This window comes from Caenorhabditis remanei, chromosome V (assembly GCF_010183535.1).
Source record: "Caenorhabditis remanei strain PX506 chromosome V, whole genome shotgun sequence".
Taxonomy (NCBI): domain Eukaryota; kingdom Metazoa; phylum Nematoda; class Chromadorea; order Rhabditida; family Rhabditidae; genus Caenorhabditis; species Caenorhabditis remanei.
In genome coordinates this window covers 17,010,000-17,033,829 of record NC_071332.1, presented here as the reverse complement: position 1 = coordinate 17,033,829, position 23,830 = coordinate 17,010,000, and the positions used below count along the sequence as shown (strand labels likewise).

At 36.4% G+C, this 23,830-nt stretch overlaps 7 protein-coding genes across 7 annotated transcripts; 5 read left to right on the top strand and 2 right to left on the bottom strand.

Moving 5' to 3' along the window:
* Positions 1–2,875: 2,875 nt before the first annotated feature.
* GCK72_020726 (uncharacterized protein) lies at positions 2,876–4,277 on the bottom strand (the record flags this gene model as incomplete). The annotated part of the gene is made up of 3 exons (XM_053733758.1): positions 2,876–2,992; positions 3,921–4,139; positions 4,188–4,277. 3 exons carry the CDS (start codon positions 4,275–4,277, stop codon positions 2,876–2,878), a joined length of 426 nt encoding a protein of 141 aa, XP_053582671.1.
* Positions 4,278–5,050: 773 nt separating this feature from the next.
* Positions 5,051–5,699, top strand: GCK72_020725 (uncharacterized protein; the record flags this gene model as incomplete). The annotated part of the gene is made up of 2 exons (XM_053733757.1): positions 5,051–5,130; positions 5,180–5,699. The coding sequence occupies 2 exons, from the start codon at positions 5,051–5,053 to the stop codon at positions 5,697–5,699; spliced, it is 600 nt and encodes a 199-aa protein (XP_053582670.1).
* A 92-nt stretch (positions 5,700–5,791) lies between these two features.
* Positions 5,792–7,920, top strand: GCK72_020724 (uncharacterized protein; the record flags this gene model as incomplete). Its single annotated transcript, XM_003097882.2, has 8 exons — positions 5,792–5,848; positions 5,900–6,116; positions 6,743–6,941; positions 6,990–7,083; positions 7,129–7,368; positions 7,416–7,575; positions 7,625–7,844; positions 7,890–7,920. 8 exons carry the CDS (start codon positions 5,792–5,794, stop codon positions 7,918–7,920), a joined length of 1,218 nt encoding a protein of 405 aa, XP_003097930.2.
* A 3,082-nt stretch (positions 7,921–11,002) lies between these two features.
* GCK72_020723 (uncharacterized protein) lies at positions 11,003–12,537 on the top strand (the record flags this gene model as incomplete). The annotated part of the gene is made up of 7 exons (XM_053733756.1): positions 11,003–11,106; positions 11,157–11,287; positions 11,334–11,470; positions 11,517–11,918; positions 11,972–12,066; positions 12,127–12,242; positions 12,293–12,537. 7 exons carry the CDS (start codon positions 11,003–11,005, stop codon positions 12,535–12,537), a joined length of 1,230 nt encoding a protein of 409 aa, XP_053582669.1.
* A 116-nt stretch (positions 12,538–12,653) lies between these two features.
* Positions 12,654–14,535, bottom strand: GCK72_020722 (uncharacterized protein; the record flags this gene model as incomplete). The annotated part of the gene is made up of 7 exons (XM_003097795.2): positions 12,654–12,829; positions 13,238–13,353; positions 13,407–13,903; positions 13,953–14,050; positions 14,093–14,151; positions 14,294–14,368; positions 14,411–14,535. The coding sequence occupies 7 exons, from the start codon at positions 14,533–14,535 to the stop codon at positions 12,654–12,656; spliced, it is 1,146 nt and encodes a 381-aa protein (XP_003097843.2).
* A 2,479-nt stretch (positions 14,536–17,014) lies between these two features.
* GCK72_020721 (uncharacterized protein) lies at positions 17,015–18,265 on the top strand (the record flags this gene model as incomplete). The annotated part of the gene is made up of 6 exons (XM_053733755.1): positions 17,015–17,212; positions 17,259–17,398; positions 17,443–17,761; positions 17,807–17,956; positions 17,999–18,055; positions 18,101–18,265. The coding sequence occupies 6 exons, from the start codon at positions 17,015–17,017 to the stop codon at positions 18,263–18,265; spliced, it is 1,029 nt and encodes a 342-aa protein (XP_053582668.1).
* Positions 18,266–21,881: 3,616 nt separating this feature from the next.
* Positions 21,882–22,912, top strand: GCK72_020720 (uncharacterized protein; the record flags this gene model as incomplete). The annotated part of the gene is made up of 4 exons (XM_053733754.1): positions 21,882–22,032; positions 22,306–22,600; positions 22,647–22,791; positions 22,835–22,912. 4 exons carry the CDS (start codon positions 21,882–21,884, stop codon positions 22,910–22,912), a joined length of 669 nt encoding a protein of 222 aa, XP_053582667.1.
* Positions 22,913–23,830: the final 918 nt, after the last annotated feature.

Here is a 23,830-nt window from a genome sequence, read left to right as displayed (position 1 = left end):
ATATTGAGTACCATACTGACACTGACGGATTACGCCGAGTACACCGAAGAATTGAGTCTCCAGTGCTTACACAAGAAGCAAGTGAACCGATTCTTATTCATCCACGCCATCCACTGGCTAAACTCGTCGCTCTTGAAACACACGAAATCAATGGTCACATGCCAGAGACATATACAGCATCTGCTGTAAAAACGAGATACTGGATCCCTAAACTTGGAAGTATACTGAACAACATCATTCGAGAATGCGTGCAATGCCAGAAAGTGAACAATTTCCCTTTCGCATATCCATACACCAAAACTCTTCCACGTTGTCGTACCACTCCATCCAAACCGTTCTCCAAAGTCGGTCTCGATTATTTGGGTCCAATCGTGTACAAAAAAGACGACAACAGAAAGACCGGAAAGGCGTATGTCCTCGTCTACACTTGCTTGACCACACGTGGAGTTGTTCTACGAGTAGTCCCTGATGGAACATCTCAAATGTACATTCTGACATTGAAAATGATTTTCCACGAGTACGGGGTTCCAAAGACTATCTTTTCAGACAACGCATCCACATTCAAGCTAAGTGGATCTATGATCAATAGAGATATCAGAGAAGCAACTTACAGCCACTCTCTAGTAGAGTTCTTGGCCGCCGAAGTAATCGACTTCAAATTCATCACACCTCTTGCCCCATGGCAAGGAGGAATCTATGAAAGAGTCGTGAAACTTGTCAAAATCCAACTGACAAAAGAATGCGGAACCAGAACTTACGACTACTTTTCTCTACAATATATCGTGTCAAGTGCTCAATCTATGGTGAATAACCGCCCATTGATCCCACACTCCAGAAGTCCAAAGGACATGATTGCTCTCAGACCAATCGATTTCATTGCCCCAGGCGTCATGCTTGAAGTTCCCGCCGGTGAAGCAAACTCTGGAGCTCTCCCACAGAGCACTGAAGCTACTGTCCGAGCTCATTTGAACAAATTGGAACAAGCAGTAGACAGACTATGGGAAATCTGGTCGACTGGATACTTACTCCACCTGAGAGAAAACGTCCACAAGAAGAAAAGGTCGTCGTTGTTACGTCCCGCCGTTGGACAAATGGTGATCATTGTTACCAAGCTTATCAAGAGACACAAATGGCCACTGGGAGTCATCGTTCATGTCGAAAAATCACAACGTGACGGACAAATTCGCTCAGCGATTGTCAAATGCCGCGGCAAGCTTTACTCACGTGCTGTCTGTCAACTGATTCCGCTGGAACTAAATCCACTGAACCGCCCTAATATCGCAGCGGAGGATGAAACAGACAATGCACAGGACGACAGTCCGCATGAGTTGCCAGCTCCCGCCGTTCTCAAAAATCCAGACATGACATACGCCCCAGAGCTATTCCCCTCTAAAGACTTGCCTAACATTGCGGAAGCAGAATATCCCATCCAAAACTCAGATCCAAATAATTCAAATCAAAATATACCACTGAACCTAAACATCGATGAACTCGAGAATCTAGATGACACAGATTTTGAATTAAACCAGTCACGACTGGTAGATGGAGGTAGTTATACTGACCCCCAGACGGTCATTCCGCCTGATGTCACAGATGAGGACATTGCGGAGTTGCCGACGGGACGCGTGAGAGAATTCCTCTCCCGCAAAGCTAAATCCAAGCCCATCAACTACGTACACGTAGCTGAAGTGCAAAGTCCCGCCGTCACCTCCCCCCCCGGGAGTGTAGCCAAGGATCCCCCTTAGGGTACCCCCTTACTTGGCTACCAAAGCCAATCCGACGGTCCCCTCTGGTTTTCCCCACAAAACTAGGACCATCGGAGCCTTTTTATTAACCTCTTATTCAATCTGTTCATTAACAATATTCTCATTATTTTCGTTATTCTCAGTTATCTGAGTTCTATCAATTTATTATAAATTATTCTAAATTATTATAAATAATTATAATTCAAATTACCGCTCTAAAGCTCCAAATTCAGCTAATGCGCTCCAATAAACCCAGCACTCTCTCTTCCGCCACGCTCTCTCGCTAGCGGACACCAATGTTGTCACTCGCGAGCGGTCGCGTCGCGTGTCATTGCTCATGTTAGCCTTTTTAGGCCAGAGTAATTCAGTTCGTTCGTGTTTTTCCCGCCGACGACGGTCGTTTCTCCGACCGTCATCGCACTGAGAGAGTTGTTGAGGAGATTCTGATGTTAGCACTATATTTTCCCGTGCCATCAGAATCTGGCGCGAGTTTGAGAGCTTAGGCCAAATTATATTCTTCCGGTTTTTGGGACTTTTTGTTTCTTTTTCCCGCCGTTCAGTCCCGCCGCGTTCGTCGTCCTGCCTTCCTCGTCTCAACATATCCTCAGGACACGTCGCTCTATTCTTATTCTCTTTTTTATCACCCTTTCTCTATTTTGGTTATTCTTCGAGGATATTTCCTAGAAGAAGGTTCAATAAACGGGTCACTGATACTTTTGTGTTCTTTCTAACATTGCTTATCTTACAAACATGCCGCACACACTTTATTTTGGGACGATTTATATTTCTTCTGAGAGGCAATAGTCTCCGACCGCTACCTTCATTGCCCTCTCAACATGTGTTGTGTACCACAGTCGATGCGCCATGTTCGGAGGGGCTCATCAGAATGAGGAAAGCGAGAACCGTACTAAGATGAAAGATTTACTATCTTTATTAAATGTCACAATCCTAACCAATCAAAGGTATTTTCGGTTTCATGTTCTTCTTGGACGACGGTATTGATGATATTGGCGGCACTGGTGGCGAAGTAAAGTCAAGTTCCGGGGGCAATGGATTAGGAGAGGACTTTGTATGGGACAGTGAGCGTTGAACACGGCTGGCATCGGTAGAAGCAAAGAGTGAAGATTAGATTAGCTATTTTTCCTTAAATGCATCACATTGTAATTGTCTTTAATATGATTGCAATGGCTTGATGTTTCTAAATCAAGCTCATCATCAGGGATTCTATCTGGAATGAATGCCATTATCTGTAAATCAGAAATGAATTTGAAAACTGTTTCATATTTCATGTATTTTTGGCACATTGAGATGTTCTAAATACTTATTCAGCTGAGAAGATGGATTTTTCAATCCGACGATATCGAAAAATCTTTCACGTCGTCACTATTTAGAAAACAGCCCGTATCTTTTTATGACATGGATCAATCTGGAAACTGACGATACGTTTGGAATCCTCTATCTCAATTTCTATACTGTCGCCCAACCAACCATTTTTCAACTTTAAAAATTTTTATTGTATAAAAATTAGGACATCCAGAGAAAAGGATAGAGATAAATATCACCAGTATATTGACCTACTTTTTTCGTTATTATAAGGAGAATATATTTTCAAAAAACAGTTGATAAACCTGTCACTTCAGTTGTTACTTTTCGCATACTGAAAACGTTAGAATCAAAACATTAGTTCAATTGTACGCCTTTCACTCACCATCGCATGTATTTTGAAGCAAACTCTCTGAACGGAGGGAAAAATAGAAAAAGGGAGATAATATTGATTGATGAATGAGCAGTAAACAGTACTAGACAAATTGAACCGAGAAATTGTGCATTTCGAAATTCCCAAAGTATAGAGACCATGAGTAGAGATAATGGAGATACGCAAAGAATAATAGTTGAGATTTGTACAATTAAACTTCTTATCGCATCTTCGTGCTTTTTTAATGTTCCAGCAGATATTTGCAGTTTCAGTACACTCATTAGTCGGAAAATGTCCATAATAATGAACCCTAACAGTAAGCACCCACCTGATAAAAATATAATAAGAACTGCCGCCATAAAAACATAAATAGAGTTTCTAATATATAACTCGAAATTTGATAACTGTTGAAAATCGGGCAGATATTCAGGGTAGAACTGAAAATTTATAGGTAATCAATCATCGATCACTTGTCAAACCTCCGCAATATATCTCAATTTCTGTTCTTTCTCTATGTGAACAATATTGATACCAAGAGTAATAAGTGAAGGAGTAATTAGGCAAAGAAGATAATGTGCGAGAAATAGATAGTTAGGTAGAACATGTGTTTTTAATATGATTGCAATGGCTTGATGCTTCCGAATGAAGGTCATCAACAGGAATTGTAACTGTAGTGAAACGAAGCTGAATCCCAATATCTGTAAATCAATAATAAATTCAATCATTTCAGTTCGACGGAAACTTACAGCACTATAATATAATGAGACCCCAAACCACTCATGTAGGATACCAACAGCGTATCCTGCTACAAATGGGAAAAGTGGAACAGCTTGCATTAGAAATGTAAAATGAATGTCAGTTAGAAAACACATACTTAGATATGCCAGCAAGTAAAATCGAAATGTTCCGAGTTTTTTACATTGAAAAATAAGCATGTAAATGCCAAGGGAGTTTAGAAAAAAAGAGATAATTCCAATAACATGATAACATGGAACAATCCAATAGGGTTTGGAAAAGTCGATGTTATATATCATGTCGGGGAGAAAAAGTGACTGGTCGGGTGATAATCATAGCCAGAAAATTAGTTGGTTGTGAGAGGCCAACAGGTGGAATATCATTGACAAGCGATATTTCCGTGAATTCATTAACGTAGATGTATGTATTTCAGTACTGCAGATGATGTTGATCAGATTATTTCAATTTCAAAGTCCAGATAAAGACAAAGACCCAATGTTTCATGAGTTGAGATCCACTCTTATGATGCATTGTCCATATGGACTTCATAACCCAAAGTCTCCATGCGTGAACAAAAACGGATCTTGCGACAATTAATCTGAGTTTTGAAAGTTCTGCTGAATTTCCCTGTTTGCTTTGGACTGATTGCTTTTGTAATAATTTAATTTTGAAATCTCTTTGTGATGTTTAGAAGTTTATCCTGCTTTTAGTAAAACTATTCTTAAAAACTTCGGGTACATGTGCACGTGCCTGTTTCCAATACACATGTTTGGTTTGCACAGTGATAACATTTTTCTTATCAATCTCACGTCACTATGTAGTTACAATTTTTTGCCTGTTCTTAATTTTTCTAGTTTCTTTTTCTTCGGAAAATATGTCCTCCGAGTATTCATTGGTTACTATTCCCGATGTCACGCTAGATAAAATATTGGAATATTGTCATTTTCGAGCTATGTGAGTCCCTTTTTTCAAATCAAACCTTATTTCTGTCGTTTTTTTCTAGAATTCTCCTCCGCAAAGTGTGCCACCGTATCCGAAACTATATAGACCAGACAGTTCCTGATATCCATTTGACAAGTCTTGAGACCAGTGTTTACAATAAAGAATGTATCATAAATTACGGAAGTTATGGAAAAGTTCGCTACAAAGATCATGAAAAAGGATGCGAGGTTGAATTGGAGCATGAAGGAGAGCCAATGCTGGTGGAAAATGGGAATTTCCTGGATATATTCCTAAGCGACTTGAAATTCGCTTTGTCTCATCAAAAGTCAACACTAAACCTGTTTAATTTTGTTGAAGGGATTGAAATAGAATTTGATATGATTCAATTTCTAGAACGATTGTCTCAAATCTTGAAGAAAAAGCCAAATGGACTACCAACCCAAGAATTTCACATGAAGGCTCGAAACCAAGAGGAGATAATGACAATTCTACCGTACTTGAAACCAAAATTGTTGGATACAATTTGGTTATTCGATGCATTACACTTGGATCCTGTAGAAACTCAAAAATCGTTCAACTGACGGAGCAAGAGCAATGGAAAGAAGCTAAAACAGTGGGAATACCCACGTTTTTTATTTCCCCGAGTGAACTTGAACATTTTGTGCATTTAGAAATGTTTCTCCTATTTGCTGAAACTATTTCTCAGGATGATTTGGAATTTTTGAGAAAAGTGAGTGAGATAATTTTAATGTTTAGTTTTTAATTCTTCTTTTTGTTTCAGTCGTTGATCAAATCGCCATCGTTTGACAATTTCAACTTGAGCTACAAAAACTTGAAGCCAGAAAATATTTCGCTTGGGCCACCATTTGTTGATGATTCACAAGATGTCTGGTTTTTCAAAACTTCAGATTTCAAAAGGACTCTAGCGATTGTTCATGAGAAAGTGGATGAGCCTCATTTTTTGTTCACAACAGTTGATGAGTCAAAGGTGCCCGAGGGTGCGGTGCTCCAAATTTATGATAATTAATGTTCTACTTTTTTCGATATTACCTACTCGCCGGTGGCTGACCGTTCGCTCAATGTTCGGTCCGGGGGCAGCTGTCTACCGTAGTTTACCCATAAAAAGTTTTAAAAATACGGTAGTCGCAACGAGACCCCACACCTTGTCACCGGGCCGAACTTTGCGCGAGCAGTCAGCCACGTAGTATGGTATAACACCTCATGAATAAAAATGACACATTCCACATTGAATAAAAATTAAAAAACGTCTTTCAGAGTACACAATACCATTCCAGACGAATTTCAGACATATTTAGATGCTTTAATTCTATTGATTTCAACAGACCCCTCCCCCATAAAATATTTGATGTCACACTTCCTATAAGAGGGTGTTAACAATGATAATACTACCTTATCGGTTCAAAAATGAAACTGCGGTTATAAAAATTGTCATTTCAACCTCTAAAACTATTCACTATTCTATTCCTCTTACTACTCCTATTCATGATCTATCTAAACTTTACAGAATAAAAAAATAAATAAACTAGGAATAGCTATAGTGTCTAGGCTAATGATTTCAAAATTTTTCAGGATTTGATTTGAACTACAATTGACAAATTTTCAGCACCCGATGCATGTACTCCAAGAACTAATAGTACTATTCTTTATGCTTACTCAAATGACTTGGATGCTTATGATGTGAACATGTTACGTAGCAGTATTGTATTTACAAATCGTAACATATTTTACGGATACACAACCTTTGCCAATGTCAGATTTGATGTCCATCACGAAGAGGAGATTCAGTATCATTCTGATGTTTTGTTAGTTGTGTCTTTAAAAGTTTCCACTAACGCCTAAATTCCTTTTAGTAGTTTCAACGCATCTGTCACTGCTCACATGCCAAATTCCTCCTTGTCATATGGCGACAGTGCAACTGGCAGCGATGTGTTTAATGTTCTAAAGGTATGTTGGTTTGTTTTAAGTTTTCAATGTAATGATAACTTCCAGAGATACCTGGAAAATGATCAAGCAACTCTTTGTGGCTCGATTGTATACATTGTGGCCAAACGTTACCCTAATCAAGTGGATCTTACCTCATTGATTACTCAACTACGAGCAAATCACGTTTTTGTATACGTAGTCGCTCACGCCGTTCCATCTGGGGGTAACAACCCTCATGCGTTGTTTGAAGTCGCTTCAAAAACGAACGGATTCTGCGTATTCAATAGTGGTAACAACTTTTGGATTGTAAGTAAATCTGAAGAAATGGCAGAACCTTAAAAAAATGATTTCAGAGCGTAGACAACCTCAGTTATGTGAACTATCGTAAATACCAATTCTTTTCTCAAAATTATGCAGTGACTGGATCTGGACGAATCGAGCTACCGTTATTCACGCCTAACCCAACGGTTTATTCAGAACAGATGTTGGTTGTAATCACCGTCCAGGATCATAGTAAGATTTAAAATAATTAATTAATCGAAAAGTCAACCTGAATTTTCAGAAATCGACAGCACTTTTGTAGCATTGAACTACACTATCGAGAGCGTGGACGGAAGTTTCGTTTGGACTGGACCTGATATTGGATCGGGGTACCCCCGATTTGGGACCGGTATCCTTGCACAGCCACAATTGAATGGCTCTACAGACTACAAGTTGACTATTGACTATCACTATGCAACAGGCCAGCAGCAAGTTATTGAAACAAGATTGCACAGTAACTTGTAAGTTTTTGAGTGTTTGACTTGAATTTAGATGGTTTTTTTCAGCTATCACGACTTCGTGCCATTCGCCAATTGATTTAAACTTGGGATTCGTTATATTGTGAAATAAATGATACAATGTGCAGTTTGAATAGTCTTTGTTATAATACGATACTAACCTCATAGAAGAGTTTTCTCACACATATTTAACAAAAATCTTTAGGTGCAAGTGCTATCAGAAACTCAAAAAAAAACATAAACAAACATATGATTAGGTGTTAGACACTACTATGTTATTACTAGATTCCGCCTTCTGAGAAAAAATTCATTTCTATCCAACACCTTTGAATATTTCCAATCGAGCTATGTCGGGCCTGCTTTCGGAATTCCAGCGTGCCATCACAGTCGACTATTACGCCCGTTTAGTCAACATAGTCATCTCAATTCTTGGCTTGATTTCCAATCTGTTCCATTTCTCCATCCTTATCAGTCGAATGTAAGGAAAACTTTACACCCACCCTCCCAAAAATAATTTTACACCCTCAGGATGACGTCACCAGGTAAACCTGAGTACCTGTAACGTTCTGAAAAAAAGGCCTGCAAGGTCTACCTGTAATTCATCATACCCCGTTCATTATTCCCAGTACGTAAGTACCTTATCTGTGCTGCTGTATACCGTATACCTGTTTACCTATAATTAAAAATTTTCTGAATACAACCGAAAGAAAGGCAAATGAAGAAAACAAGTCACAAAAATTTCGGTAAAAGCACAATCCCCATAGATGAAAAACACAAACCAGACATTTGCGGAAAACATACTTCCGTGACTAGAAAAATTTATGGCAAAAATCAGAACAGCTGCTCAATGTCATAAGGAAGTACTACAAGTCATATCATACTCACTTGCTCATTTTTATCACATTTTGAGTGTAGGCTTTCCCTTAACACCGGAGCACTATCAACTATTTTTTGGTGAGTCCCAATGATATTGTTGGAATTCAAATATTTGTTTTTCTTTTCTGCTGACAAGAGAATAGTGAGTTAATTCTTACCTGGACAGAAATACCAAAAGTTCAGAGATCTTTGAAAAAGATTATCAGCCCGGCACGCTACTTACAACCGCGCTCTACCAAAACCGAATAAAATTGTGTGCGAAATTGAGATATTTCAGTGGAGCGCAGATGTAAGAACTGTGCCGAGCTAAAATCGCTTCTAAAATATTATTGTACATATCTGAGAATGAAAAGATCTGTTCAAATTCTGTTTGACCATTCCCATCTTTCTATTCACGAGAATACTACTGATAAAATCTAAACCAGGCACATAGATGAAACATTTCGATAACATCTTCTGTCCCTCCTGTTGGTTTCTGTCTTCTTCTTCCTTTCTTGATCTTTTTTACTCTATTTTACTCTATTTTTAAATTAAAGTATTAGCCTTATGTCATAATCCTGAAACCGCAGACACAAGAACTCAGCCAATGTACTTCCTGCTTGACAGATCACTCTTTTTCTGTTTCCTTGTCTGACGTGTATTTTCTATGTAAATGTGGGAAATTTTTCATTTTGTTCTATGCTCAATGAATCAGACTCTAGAAATAATCTTTCAGACTAAATAACATTTAATTAATTGATTATTCGGATTTTCGTATTCCTACTTTCATCAGTACTCGTTTTCATCCATTAGTACCCAAAAGAGATAAAAATCTGTGACGTCATGAAGCCGGGGAGTTCCCCTTTTATCCTCATTTCCTTCAGAATTTTCTAGTTTCCCCTTTTCCCGTGATCTCCTTGGTCTAATATGTAGTTGTGTCTGATTTGTGTGCGTGTACATGCGCATATCTAAATTTTGTGCCAAATGACCAAAGCTCTCCGGTTCACATTTATAATCTCTCGTATATCTTTAGTCTGGTGGGCGGAGACGAGATTAGTACAGTAGCGAGCATAAGTGAGTATACCACCACTCTTTCATGTGTATCTCAGCTGAAACAAGTTCGTTTTGCATAAACTTTTTTTTCAAAGATAGCTGAAGCATTCAGCAATCAGAAAATACGTTTTTTGAAGAAGTTAACATTTTTAATTTTATCGATAATCAATTTTTCCTGACCGTGATTTGAAATTCGAAAAAAAAACTTTTTATTTTTCTCTTGAAGTTATTGAGTTTTTGATGTCAAAATGATGGAAAACACTCAAATAAACAAAAAATTATGTTAAATTAGTTTTTCAAACCCTAAGCATCGTGCTAGAGCTCCAGAAGTCAAAAGTAGCGCCCTCGGGAAAACCTTCATAACTCATCAAGAAATTATTCTAATTAGTCGAAACATGTACCAAAAGACGTGTTTTGAGTTTTTCTACAAACCAACATCAAAAAATCAAAATTTTAGAAAAAATAATTTTTCAATTTTTTTTCTTTGAAAAATTTTTTAATTCCAATTTTTCCTAGATCTACGATATTTTCTGGCTATAAAACGAACAAAAAACTCAAAAATGTATCTCATTATGCTTGATAAAGCACTTCACATGCACATTTTGAAAGGTATGTCCGTTTTATAGCCAGACAATATCGAAAATCTAGGAAAAATCGGAATTAAAAATTTTTTCAATGAAAAAAAATTGAAAAAGTATTTTTTCTAAAATTTTGATTTTTGAGGTTGGTTTGTAGAAAAACTCAAAACACGTCTTTTGGTACATGTTTCGACTAATTTGAATAATTTTTTAATAAGTTATGAAGGTTTTCCCGAGGGCGCCACTTTTGACTTCTGGAGCTCAAGCACGATGCTTAGGGTTTGAAAAACTAATTTAACATAATTTTTTGTTTATTTGAGTGTTTTCCAACATTTTGACATCAAAAACTCAATAACTCCAAGAGAAAAACAAAAAAGTTTTTTTCGAATTTTCAAATCACGATCAGGAAAAATCGATTATCAAAAAAATCAGAATTCGAACTATTTCAAAAAACTGATTTTCGTATTGCTGAATGTTTCAGCTATCTTTGAAAAAAAAGTTTATGCAAAACGGACTTGTTTCACATGAAAGAGTGGAGGTATACTCACTTATGCTCGCTACTGTATATCCTATCACATTTTATTTAAACGAAACCGAAATGTTAGTTTAGTCTTGATCTGTCATTCGTATAATTTTATTTTATTTCTTAAGTGAAATGAAAATTTCAGAGAAAAAATGGATATGCCACCAGATCAACAAATGTGCAAAGTATGCAAACTCCCAGCCCATGGCATGCATTTCGGAGTCATGACTTGCAGACCTTGTGCTGCTTTTTTCAGGTAATTTTTCAGGTTTTCAGGTCATAATTTAATAATAAATATTTCGGAAGATTTGTAGTCCTTAATCTCGATTATGTATGTCTGCAAGACAAGGAGAAGTGTAATTTGATTAATGTTCGGAGGAATTCCTGTCGGCAGTGTAGATTCAAAAAGTGTGTGCAAGTGGGGATGACAGCGGAAAGTGAGTTTTTATATTTTCAGTTTCTTATAATCTATTTGTGCTCCAGACGTCCAACTCAACCGCGATGCTCACTCAAACAATATTCGGATGAAGAATGTAAAGACGCAAAATTTGAAGAGCGAGGAGGATACCATTTGTTCCAATAAGGCAAGCACGTCTTTGATGCCTGTCGTGAAAATTCAAGTAAGATTTCCATCATTTTGCAGTAGAGCGCAATTGCATTTTCCAGGACAAACTCTACACCAAATCCATTCTGTCCGAAATACAGTACGACAATCTCTATAAAGATATGCATGAAGTTTTTATGTCGGATACCCCATCCCTTACTCACGGATATTTTACCTCCTTAACTCCCCTATATAGATTCGTCGAGGGTCTGCGACTAATAAGAAAGTCACAGGAAAAGGATGAAATCAAATTCGAGAATCGTTTGACCATGGAAACACTTGTCCCTCATTGGAGAGCGCAGGCGAAACGGACAGCAATGCTTACAATGCACTCAATGGCTTTCAGAACTCTCCCGCTGACAGAAGCTTCTAGAATTTATAAGACAGTTTGGAAGAATATTTATCGATTGGAACGGATTCAAATGTCCACTGAAATTTTTGGAGGCAAGTGTGTCAGTGAGAAGGTAACCGATAACTCTTTCTTTTTTTTTAATATTTAAAATTTCCGTTGTTCCAGAAGCTAGCAATTTCCTGCGAACGAGCCATCCATCTGGATTCATTGTTCTTTGATATTGAAGGGATGTCCGAGAATGATTCCAGGCTATCACTAGAGTGAGATTTCCACATTTTTTTTTCCAAAAAAACCGTTTTTGAGAAAAATTTGGTTTTCAGAGATTACAAAACGTTTGCCGAGAGATGTGTTGAAGAAGTGGCCAAGCCGTTAAGCCAGTTGTACCCATCTATCGAGGAAGTTGCATTCCTTATACTAATGTTTGTACTGCATAATGGTTTATTTGATAACCCATTATTCCAAATTTTAATTTTAATTTAATTACAGAAGAAAGTATCAAAGGGGAATCTCTAGAAATCTGCGACCAGTTCCGTGATAGCATTGCCGATGACCTTCACAAGTATTACCAGAAAAATGAAGTGGTAAATTATGCTCAGCGAATTGCAAAGATGATGGGGATAATCATTGCAATGAAGAAAATTCATTACGAAGATCGAGGCGGTGGTTTCATAACGAACACCAAGAATTCAAAGTTGGGAATAACCAATAAACCAACTGGTTGTATTTATTGACCCGTGTACCTATAATCATCTCAATTTAATTGTATCTCAATTTCTATACTGTAATAATACAATTGTATTACTATTTCAAATACTTTATACCAGTTTCAATAATAAATAAATTTGAATTAATTATTTTTCATAAAGCTTCCACTGAGATCATCATAATGTATCCGTATCATTGCAAACACAATTTTCATAATTTTTAAGATCCTTTCTGCATAGCACACTATCCCTTTCTCCTGGTAGTATTCATGAAGATCATTCGATATATCATCCAGAAAATCCTCGTTATTCTCGGATTCTGCAAACACAACTTTTGGGTATTCTACTGCACAGTCTGCCACACAGCAAAATTTTAAAAGTTCTCATCCATCAGAATTCTAGAAATCAAAATTATTTATGTAATGAGCCAGAAAACGTGAGTTTTGGTTGGAAATTGACTTTTTTGTTGCAGAAAAAACAGATTTTCAAAAAATCGAGTAAAATATTTTAGACAGAAAACATTTTACGATAAGAATCGCACTTATTGTACTTGAGGATGGTCTAAAACTGTTACAATTTAAAAATATAAATATTGGATGAAATTACAGAAAATCTCATTTTTCTGAAAATCTGTTTTTCTGTAAAAAAAGTCAATTCCTTACCTTTGAAGTTTTTTTTTGCTGTGTGAGAGACCGTGTACTGAAAAATAAAACTTAAATTCACTTACCTATCTGCATCACAAAATTCAGTATTAAAAACGCCGTTTCTTTGGAACTTAATTTCAACTGGCTCAATGGCCTTGCTACATCTTCTATACATCGTTCAGCATGTGTTTTGTAGCTTCTGAAAGTAATTTTAAGCATTTAAGAATAAAACTCATGTTGGGAAATACTTACCGTAATGCTAACTCCACTGTATCTTCCGTGTTCCCGTCGAAAACTAGAGACAAGCGGCTTAGTTGGATAGCTCTATCGTGGCTCACAACCAGTAACTTCTTCCTGACACACTCCTCTCCAAAAACCTGCACAGACATCTGAATCCTTTCCAACCTGTAGACACTTTTCCAATACATCCTAAACTTTTGCTGCTTCTCTTCTAGGTTTAGATTCCGAAACGCGACGGAATGCATCATCAAAACTGCTACATTCCTAGCTTGTCTCTTCCAATTATGAGTTGCAATTCCTTTGTGAAATCGATTTTTAAACTGGATAGCTGTTGTTCTTTGAGTGGTTCGAATCAGGTGGAGGCCTTCTGTAAACTTCTGGAGTGGGCTCAGTGAAGCTAAGAATCCGCTTTCAAGGGGAGGCATATTCGACTGAAATACTTTAAGCACTTCATCTTGAATGCTATCGAAATTGATATCACATAAAATCGATTTTCGGTATAATTGGTTCTAGAAAAGAATCAAATTTTATTGATTAAAGTCACTTCACTGTCCTTACCTCTGTTGTCACCGAACTTTTACTTGAAAGAGTCTCATAATAATCTTTATTCTTTTCTGGACCATCTGCAGGGTGAATATCTCGATAATACTGAACATCTGAAAATTTTTTTTTTCTAAAAATAAACTATGTAAACTAACTATTCGCCGTCATCCCAACTTTTACACATTTTTTGAATCTGCAGTCACGACAAGCAGTTCTGAAATGAATCCATAGATGTAATCACTCAATTTACCGTAAATACTGTGATAGAAGCACATGTGCTTCTACTTCTCAAAGGGGTGTGCTTTTAATTATAGGTGTGCTTCAACTACCGTATTACTATAATTATATGTATGTACCTTCGAATTTTGTCCAAGACACATTTGCTCTTATTCTTCAAACAGTTGTATTTCAGATCAAGCACTACACATCTTCTGAAATAAATTTTTATAGAAGAAAATCCATAAATACGGTACCTAAAAAACGCAGCACAGGGTCTACAGGTGACAACTCCAAAGTGTGGACCATGACCAGGTAATCCACATACTTGACAGACAAGCTCGGGTGAAGGCACTTCAAGATTCTGAGAACATATTGCCATACGATCTGGAGTAGCTAAAGAAAATAAAAAGTATTTGAAAAGATCAGAACATCAAAAATGAAGAATTCTGAAGGACGATACAACGCCGATTCCACCGTACCGATTTTCGAAGATTGTTATCTTTTCTATCGAACGAGAACGACGTTGAATACGAAAACGGTGTAGTCAATGACATTTTCAAAAGATCAGTATAAAAATCGATAGTGACTGAATCTAGAACTCAAAAGTTGTAAAATATACAAAATCGATGATTCCGGACAAATTTCATGAAAAAAGTTTTGAAGTATCCATCCAATATTTAGAAATGACATGAAGATGTTGTTTTTTGAAAGGATCAAAACTATTTCTAGTCGACTCGGTGTTTCACTGGTTCAAGTGTCCGGCAGTGTTGTTGGGAATTCCGACTTCCGACTTCCGACTTCCGACTTCCGGGTTTTTTTCACTTCCAACTTCCGACTTCCGACTTCCGGATAAGAAATTTCACTTCCGACTTCCGACTTCCGACTTCCGGATAAGGAATTTTACTTCCGACTTCTGTCATTACATAACGGTGAAATTTCGGAAAAGTAAATTTCGCAGAAATACATGGAAAAATTGTCTAGAAGGACAGAAAATAAGATTTTCTTCAGCCAAAAACTAATTTTCCACTGATTTTCGGCAATTTTATGGTTTTTCTCTTGGGGTTTTTGAATATTTGCGAAAAAATCTAATTCCTACTTCCGACTTCCGACTTCCGACTTCCGACTTCCGGGCGTTTTTTCACTTCCGACTTCCGACTTCCGACTTCCGGATAAGAAATTTTACTTCCGACTTCCGACTTCCGACTTCCGGATAAGAAATTTTACTTCCGACTTCCGACTTCCGACTTCCTGATAAGAAAAATCACTTCCAACTTCCGACTTCCGACTTCCGGATAAGAAAATTTTCACTTCCCAACATCTCTGGTGTCCGGCTTTGTTCAACCCACTTTCAGAGAAGAATATAGAATTCTGAGTGGAAATTTTAGTCGATGTTTTTAGTTTGTTGTCTCTACAATCGCATCCGTTTTATGGAAGGAAGTGAATGTAGTTTGGATAGCGGGCACCTTGTTTGATTGTATCTTATTCTCTCTGGATTATTTTCCGTTTTCGTATTTTCTAGTGAATAAACAAACACTATACCGCTCAAAAGGTTATCAACTTCAGTTATTTTCAGAGGAAAATGACTATCTTTGATGGTGTATTTTGGTATCCATTCATTTTTCAAAAACAACAGGAAGGAGTGAATATCTGTAAAGGATGAAAACTAGTTCTAGCGTCTGGTGATTCAAGATCAGAGCTTAGTTGCATCGGTAAGTGTCCGGTTGGATTCAACCCATTTTCAGACAAAAATATAGAATTTTGAGTGGAAGTTTAGTTGCTTTGCTCCTATTTAATTAAACTTATGAACTCACGAAGAATAGATCAAAACGGATAATCTACAATCGCATCCGTTTTATGGAAGGAAGTGAATGTAGTTTGGATAGCGGGTACCTTGTTTGATTGTATCTTATTCTTTCCGGATAATTTTCCGTTTTCGTATTTTCTAGTGAATAAAAGAACATTTAACAGATAAAACGTTCCGCATCTGTTTGATTATAGCGGGTGCAAAAAAATTATTCTCTCTGATTCCCAGCTGTTTCATTTTTTCCTTTACTACCCACTTTTTTGACCTCGGCCCTCTATTTTGATTTGGGCCCGTTATTTTCACTTTCGGCCCGCTAAATTAAATAGAGCTAATAAATTGTAAGTCCAAAAGTAATCCGAACACACTGATCACTTTTCGTACGTGTGTAACTAGCAAGACGACGTAGTTCTTTGTACTTATCTTTCACGATCTCCGAAATAGTAGGAAGGCAAATGATATTGATCCTTTGGACTATGCGATTTTGAAATATTCTAATGCTGTGCATGTCGTATTCAAAAAAAAACTCTCGGAAATCTAATTTTCAGACATTTTGTGATAAACAAAACTTTCAACTTCTTGTTCAGTATGGCTTAGCAAAAAATGTATTTTTTACGATTTGACAGTCATCGCAACAATAATTATGAGGAGAACATTCTTTTACATAAAAGATTTTGTTAATCAGAAGACCCTTCAAACCACATATACATTTCCAACCAGGAAGTTTTTGCGTGTTTTGTATTTCCTGAATGTTCTAGCATTCCGAAACGCTGTGTGATCAATGTTGCCAGTAAGAAACAGGTGCTCCTCTTATCTCTATGTGCAAGAAACATTGTGTTCTAGTTGTTGCCAAGATACCAGAAACATATGTAGTCTGCTCGGAATAAACATTGTCCTGAGCACACACAAGCTCCGCCTCTCTGACCGGTCACCGGGGCAGGTGCAATGCATCTATAAAACTTTGTTTCTTCGGTAAGTTTTTGCCACTCTAGCTTCCTTCATGGAAGGGAGCGAAGGTATGGACTTCCTAATAGGAAATACCAAACTTAGCAGTGGCATGTTATCTCTTAACACCACCAATGGTTCTGAAGATGCCCTTGCCGAGTATATGGAACAATTGAACGATATGATTGTTCCCTTGTTAACAATTCTGATCATTCTTGGTTTGTTCTTCATGATCATCTTTCTGCTATCGTTAGGCTTGATCCCATCGTTCCTCCGCCGTCATCGAGGTAACCGTGAAAATTGGATGAAGGTTAGAGACAATTCTCGTAATTATTATTGATTAAAAACTATTTCAGTTCGCCGAGTTCCCGATCATCAACCACTCCTACCATGTTATCAGAACCTATTACGTGGGATACGTTGGTTCAATGTTTATCATTGGGCCGATTCTTGGTTTCGCATTTGTGAATTTCAACATAAAAATGTGGCCGCTGTTGTAAGTTGGAATTCAGGAAAGGTTCAGAAGACGTTATGTTTCAGGCTTGTTGCTTTCGTCTTGGCTATAATTTGCTTTGTTTGTTGCTACATCGTCCAGCTTTTCACTCAAGTCTATCTGGTGACAATCGCTTATGAACTTGTTGGACTATGCAAGAACAAAGATGACTTGAAGGAGAAACATATTGAACATGAGCAACGTGTCAAGAGAAGTTGGATCAAAAAGCTGTATCTGATTTTTATAGCAAGAGACTTTTTACTCATGCCGGCTCTTATTATCTACGACGTTGTCCATATTTATCAGGAAATGGCAACTCCTGGACTAACAATGGAAAATGTGTTTGTGTCACAGATAGTCGGAATGGCGAGTGAATTATTGAATAACAAACATAACAGTTTCAAAGTTCAGATTATCTCCGCAATCATCTACCTCATGGTACCTATGGCAACTCTCTATTCAATTATTATGAAGATCAGCTCCAATGAAAAGCCAATCTCTGAAAATCCGCTTCGACGTTTGATGTTTGTTCAAGGAGTGGTTATATCTTCATTGATTATGGTCAGGTTTACAAATCAAAAGTATTTTAATTTCAAACTTCAGATGATTATTGTTGCATTTGGAATTCTTTTCATTATTGACCACAGAAGATCATTCAATGTAAGTAGCTATTGAAACTATCTCGTACACAAATTATCATTTCAGATACTTATTTACGGATTTCAAGCTACTGGATTGATGTTGCCACTGCAAATTCAAATGACTACACTGATCGTTTGTAAGAAAGCGGACTCGGAAGCATCTGCTAATCAAATTGCCCCGATTGCCCCTCCGGCTTATTCTGAGAAATCTAATAACGATTTGATTTGATTTCTGTGGAATGAACATTTTTGTTAACATCCTGATTTGATTACGGTAGAGGGTTTTTCTTTTGTAAAAAAAACAGAAGTTTTAGAGCAGGTGATATTAGGAAAACACCTGCAACGAAATTCAGACGCAGAATGGCATTTTTGTTTCTTTTCAGCTTGACATGAGTTGGTTGCTATGATAACGGGGTGATACAAAATATTATGCATACTTGATTATTTATCTCACAAGGAATATAACAATCTAAAAGTTGGTATGAATGATTCATTCAAAATAAAAATAATTATTCAAAACTTCATTTTTTGTAGATTCCGATTCATCTTCCATTTCAGATGTCATCGTGATTTCAGAACAAGTGAATTGTGTGATATCTAAAAGTTTTTTTTCAAAATCAGTTAATCGTAATGTAAACACGACTAAATTCACCTGGCAGCTCCATTTCGATGTCCCAACTCTCTTTCCTTATCAATTTTCGTTCATCTTGTCGAATACCCTCCAACTTTGAAGAAATGGTTTCATAGCAGAAAACAATTAACTTGACTACAAACACAGTCACGATAGGAATACTAAAAAACAGGAATAAATCATACAGAATATCAGTCAAGGCCAGCATTTGAATAAAAAATGAAACAAAATAGAAATACATTCGAAGATCTAGAAAAGGCAAAAAACTCTGATTCAAATCCGTTAAGACAGCTTAGTGGGCACGCAATAATAAATTCTTATAAAAAGTATATTTGATGGTTTTGATGTTTTGATGCCATGGATTTCATAAAAATATTTTTCTAGAAAAGTATTGTCTGAAAATATAAATTCAAGGGTAATCATGTGGAAATCTATTTATATTTCATGGTCAGCCACCAACAGAAACCACATACGCATTACTGTGGCACCCAGTAATGGAATGATTTTATGATTTCCGGCAGTTCCGGAAATTAATATCATTTGGTGTATCAGCAACATTGATTAGTCTTATTATATTACTAAAACTTATACGAAGATCATGTTCCGCAAAAGCTATGGAAGCTTACAAGATTTTGATGGTTTTCCTTTGGTCCCGTTGTGAATACCAATAGATACTACTGTATGGCGGGTACAAACTTTGAGCTTACAAATTCCCCCCCCCCCCCTGCCAGTGGCTTATCCGTGGTGACGTAAGCGTTTCTAGACAAAAACAGATAAGACTGACGTTTTTCAGTAATCTGGTTTGCTTCGTTTGGTATCATTTTGGTTAGTTTTGAAAGTAATCTAGATACAGTCAAAATTGTATATGTTTATAATTTCTTGTGACTAGTACAATTCATCTTTTGCCGTCAAGAACAATGGATGTCAGCTGAAAAATAGTTTTTTTTGTGTTTCTACCTGTCCGCATTTTCCCTGATAACGATAATTATATCACCCTTCCCCTCTTTCATGTAGTCACAAATTACACACGGTTTTCTCCGTGCCGTCGATAGCTCAGTTGGTAGAGCGGAGGACTGTAGAGTCAGTGGGTATCCTTAGGTCGCTGGTTCGAATCCGGCTCGACGGAATTTTTTTCGGTCTTATTAAGAAAAAAAACATTTATTTTCATTATAAAACAAAATACACACAAATAATTATCTTAGTGTTATAACCAATGAGACGATGATTTGATTCGAGTTATTTCTGAAATAAGCTATCAAATTAAAAATGAAACTATGTGTGCAAACTAACTAACTTTATAAATACAAAAAAAAATTGGCCTTCACAAAATGCTCGAAATGATGACTTGACACCGGAAGCAAAAAATGGTCAATGTCAACTTCTTTTGCATTTTTCCAATGATCCAAGCCTACGATTTCTGTGATATCCAACTTATCTTTTTTAAATCCATTCCATGTCTCTTTGTCACTTGTTATCCAAATCGTCTCAATAGATTTCGAGTCGATAAAAGGAAGAATCGACATAATTTCAGCAGGAGCACTTATCTCGAACTCTATCTTTTTCACTTTCAATTGTTGTTACCGAGATTTCAACAATGAGCTGAACCAAACGAGAAACGGATCAGATATTATATTCAATTCACTATCCCATTCATTGCTGTAGTTAGGATGATGGTCCAATCGTACTTTGAATTTCTCAATTATTGATTTTTGAAAGTACAGAATAGTTCCAAAATCCACACAAAAGACACTCATAAAATGCTCATTCTCTAACAAGGTTTCGTAAAGATTCCCATTATAGTACAATAAAACTGTACACCCCTTTTCCACATTTTTGTATTTTATGTGGATCCAAAAATTGCCACGTGTTGATAACATTTTCAGTTTGACATTTTGAGAGCAAATTTCTAATTTAATAACAGTAAATCGCATATCTGGTTTGATTACATCGATTAAGCTACGGAGGGAATGACAAGATTTTCGAAGAGCCATTCTGAAAATAAGAGAAAATATAAATATAAATTGAACTTCAGACTTACATCGAACGAAAATCCAATTTCGATAAAATCATTTCCATAAATAAAATCGGCAAATCAAAGATAGTTGTTACATCTGAGATGGTTAGCTGAGAAAATTGTTCCGTTCTGTAAAAAGTGATATTAACTTGCATTTTTTGAGGAAAAAATCGACTCACAATTTTGAAACCATGACTGAAACCAGAAATGAAAAAATGTAGAGAAACAAAACTTCTATAGTCTAAAAATTCGAAAAAAAACTGATAAAACAATCGATCGACATTTGCCTGAGGGTGTTTATCAATATTTCCCGGTGAGCAACGTCAGCAATATTTTGAAATGATGGGAGATAGGTACTAGAAAGATAATTTTTGCTATTTTTTTCGAAAAAATATGGTTGGCTGAAATTGGCGCACGCATTACTGACAACACAAATGACGTCATAATGAAAACACCGGAAACTAAAAATGAAGGTTTACGGTAGATAAAAATAATGACGTCACTACTCGAAACTTAGTTTTCCACTTGGCGTGTGTACAATGAAAAATAGGCCACTCCCATTTTCTGCATTGATTTATATGTAAAAAGTAAAAATACCTCTTAAAAAAATTTCATTAAAACGTATCGAAAAGTGGAAGCTGGTCTCATTTGAAAACTTTTCGTGTATTAGAAGACCAAACCTTAGCTCCACCCCTCCAGGAAAAAATTTCAAGATTTTTACTAAACTCACTCACTAAATTTTCAATTTTTGAAAATCAAATTTAGTAGGACAAAGATATATTTTCAGATTCAAAAGGTTATTGGTTGTGTAGGAGAATGTGTATTAAGCTTTCGGTCTAAACGTGCAGTTGACAAAATAAAATTATTTCCTGGTACCAATTTGCGCGCACCCCAAACTTATAATCAAAAATCTAAAGATTCTGACTTCGAATCGAGAGTTCGGAGATCGCACAAAACTTTTTGGAGACTTCATTTATTGAACTTTTTCCCATGGAGACTCCCGACCCAGTCAATTCTTATGATTACACTTATTCTGACGATTATTCCGTCTATGTTGCTCCTCCAGAAGCATCGGAAAATGTTATATGTTATTCTGAAACAATCAATATTTCTCTTCAATGCATCTCTATTCTAGTTAGCATTTTTCATAATGTAGTTTTGCTTCAAAAATCTGTCAGAGCAGCTTCAATTTTTATAATAATGACTGGAATTTGTGTATCTGATATTCTGAATTTCTCCGTTGATTTATATCTAAATGGAGCTTGGCTCCCAAAATTATACCCAATATCGACTATAGATTGTCTTCGAGAGGACTACACCATATTCAATCTATCCTACGAGTTCTTGAAAGGTATCTTGAACTGTACCAGACCGATATCAGTATTCCTTGCAATTTTTATGGAGAAAATTCGATTATTAACTCTAATGTTTCCATTGAGGACTTGGTCACAAAAACTCACAAGTCGAAAAGTGACGGTGTTTCAAATAATGTTTATTGTAGTGTTCTGGATTGCTTACTATTTTTGGAATTGGTGTTTTCTATCTAGTCTATGGTACCCGGACAACTTATGTGATGATACAGAACTTCGTATATACTCTAAAAACGTTACTGAGTATGTTATAGCCTTACCAACAAGAATATCAGATCTAGTGGAGACAAGAGAGTCAATGGAACATTGGGTCCGTATTATTCCAACTATATTCTATCCAATATTAACAGCTCAGTTGATTCATGAATTGAAAGTAATAAATAAGCAACGAAAGTCAAAACATTTCCACGAAGACCATGAACATGATAACCTTCCCAAATTGATTTTCTTCATGACTATTAGTTTTATGTTATCTGAAGGAGTGGATGGTGTCAGAACTATAATAATGGTTGGGATGTATAACTGGAAGGATGAGTTCCCTGGTGTCAGGTGAGTAAAGAGATTAAAAAAAATTATGGAGTATGTTTTCTTGCAGAAAAGTTCTTCTATCATCTCAAAATATTGTTAAAACATTACGATGTCTTAACGTTATGTCCCACCCCTTTATTTGTTATGCAATGTCTACGCAGTATAGAAATACGGTTAAAAGAATGTGTGGATGGAAGGTTGCAACGGTTAAGGTATGCTATAACGAAGTTTTGCATGAAGATTATTCCATTTCAGGTAACACCAAAGACCGAACTACGCAATAACACTTCTCGTAGCTCATTGGGAAGCACCTCACATACAATTCGTCCCTAAATGCACACACTTTTCTTTTCAATAATCAAAGAAACCAAATAAACATTAATTAAAATCCCATTGTAATAATTTCACGCTTATAAGATTTCACAGTCTACACAATTTCCCAATCCAAAGTCAAAATAATATTTGTTGTGGCCACAAACTCATGTCGCTGAATCATTTCACTAAAAAAATGTTACCTGTTTCATTTTGATATTCTACTCTTGAAGGCCTCTGCTGATTTCTTAACCAAAAACACTAATTCAGATATCGAATTCTAACATAGGAGGACTCTATTGGAGAGTATTTGGGAAAATAATTTTGTCGAATTCATAGTAAGGGATTTAAGATAGAATCTGTGTCGACGAAACTTTCCGAGATCAATTAATTCGAAAATAGGGTCAGCAATAATAATTTTTTATAAATTCTGAAAAAAAGTTTTTGGACTGATTCCAGCATTATAACGTTCTCCTTGAAAATAGGTTAATTGACAACAGTACCATAGTCTGATATAGGACGGATGTAAACCATGAAAACTTTTCATGATGCATCTTTTAAGACGGAAAAGAATATATTTATCCTTTGATAAGCTTTCCGAATAATTAGAGCGTGATGATGAGTAAAGCTGAGTTGGCTGGAGAAGTGGTTTCCTAAATCACGGACTGTGAACACAGCGAGTATCGGCATATTATTCAGGTTTGGATTTAGATCATTAGCAATAGCTGATTTGTTTTTGTGAATATATATATGTTCCCATTTCATCGGAGCCACTTTCATCTTCCACTTAGAACACTACTTTTCCAACATTTTCAAATCTCTGCTGATTAACTTGTTCTATGGAGAGTATATTTTCAAATCGTCAGCGAACAGAAAGTGGTTGCTTTTGAATTCAGTTCCGATACAATCTTTACTATTAACAAACGCAAACGGCTGTAT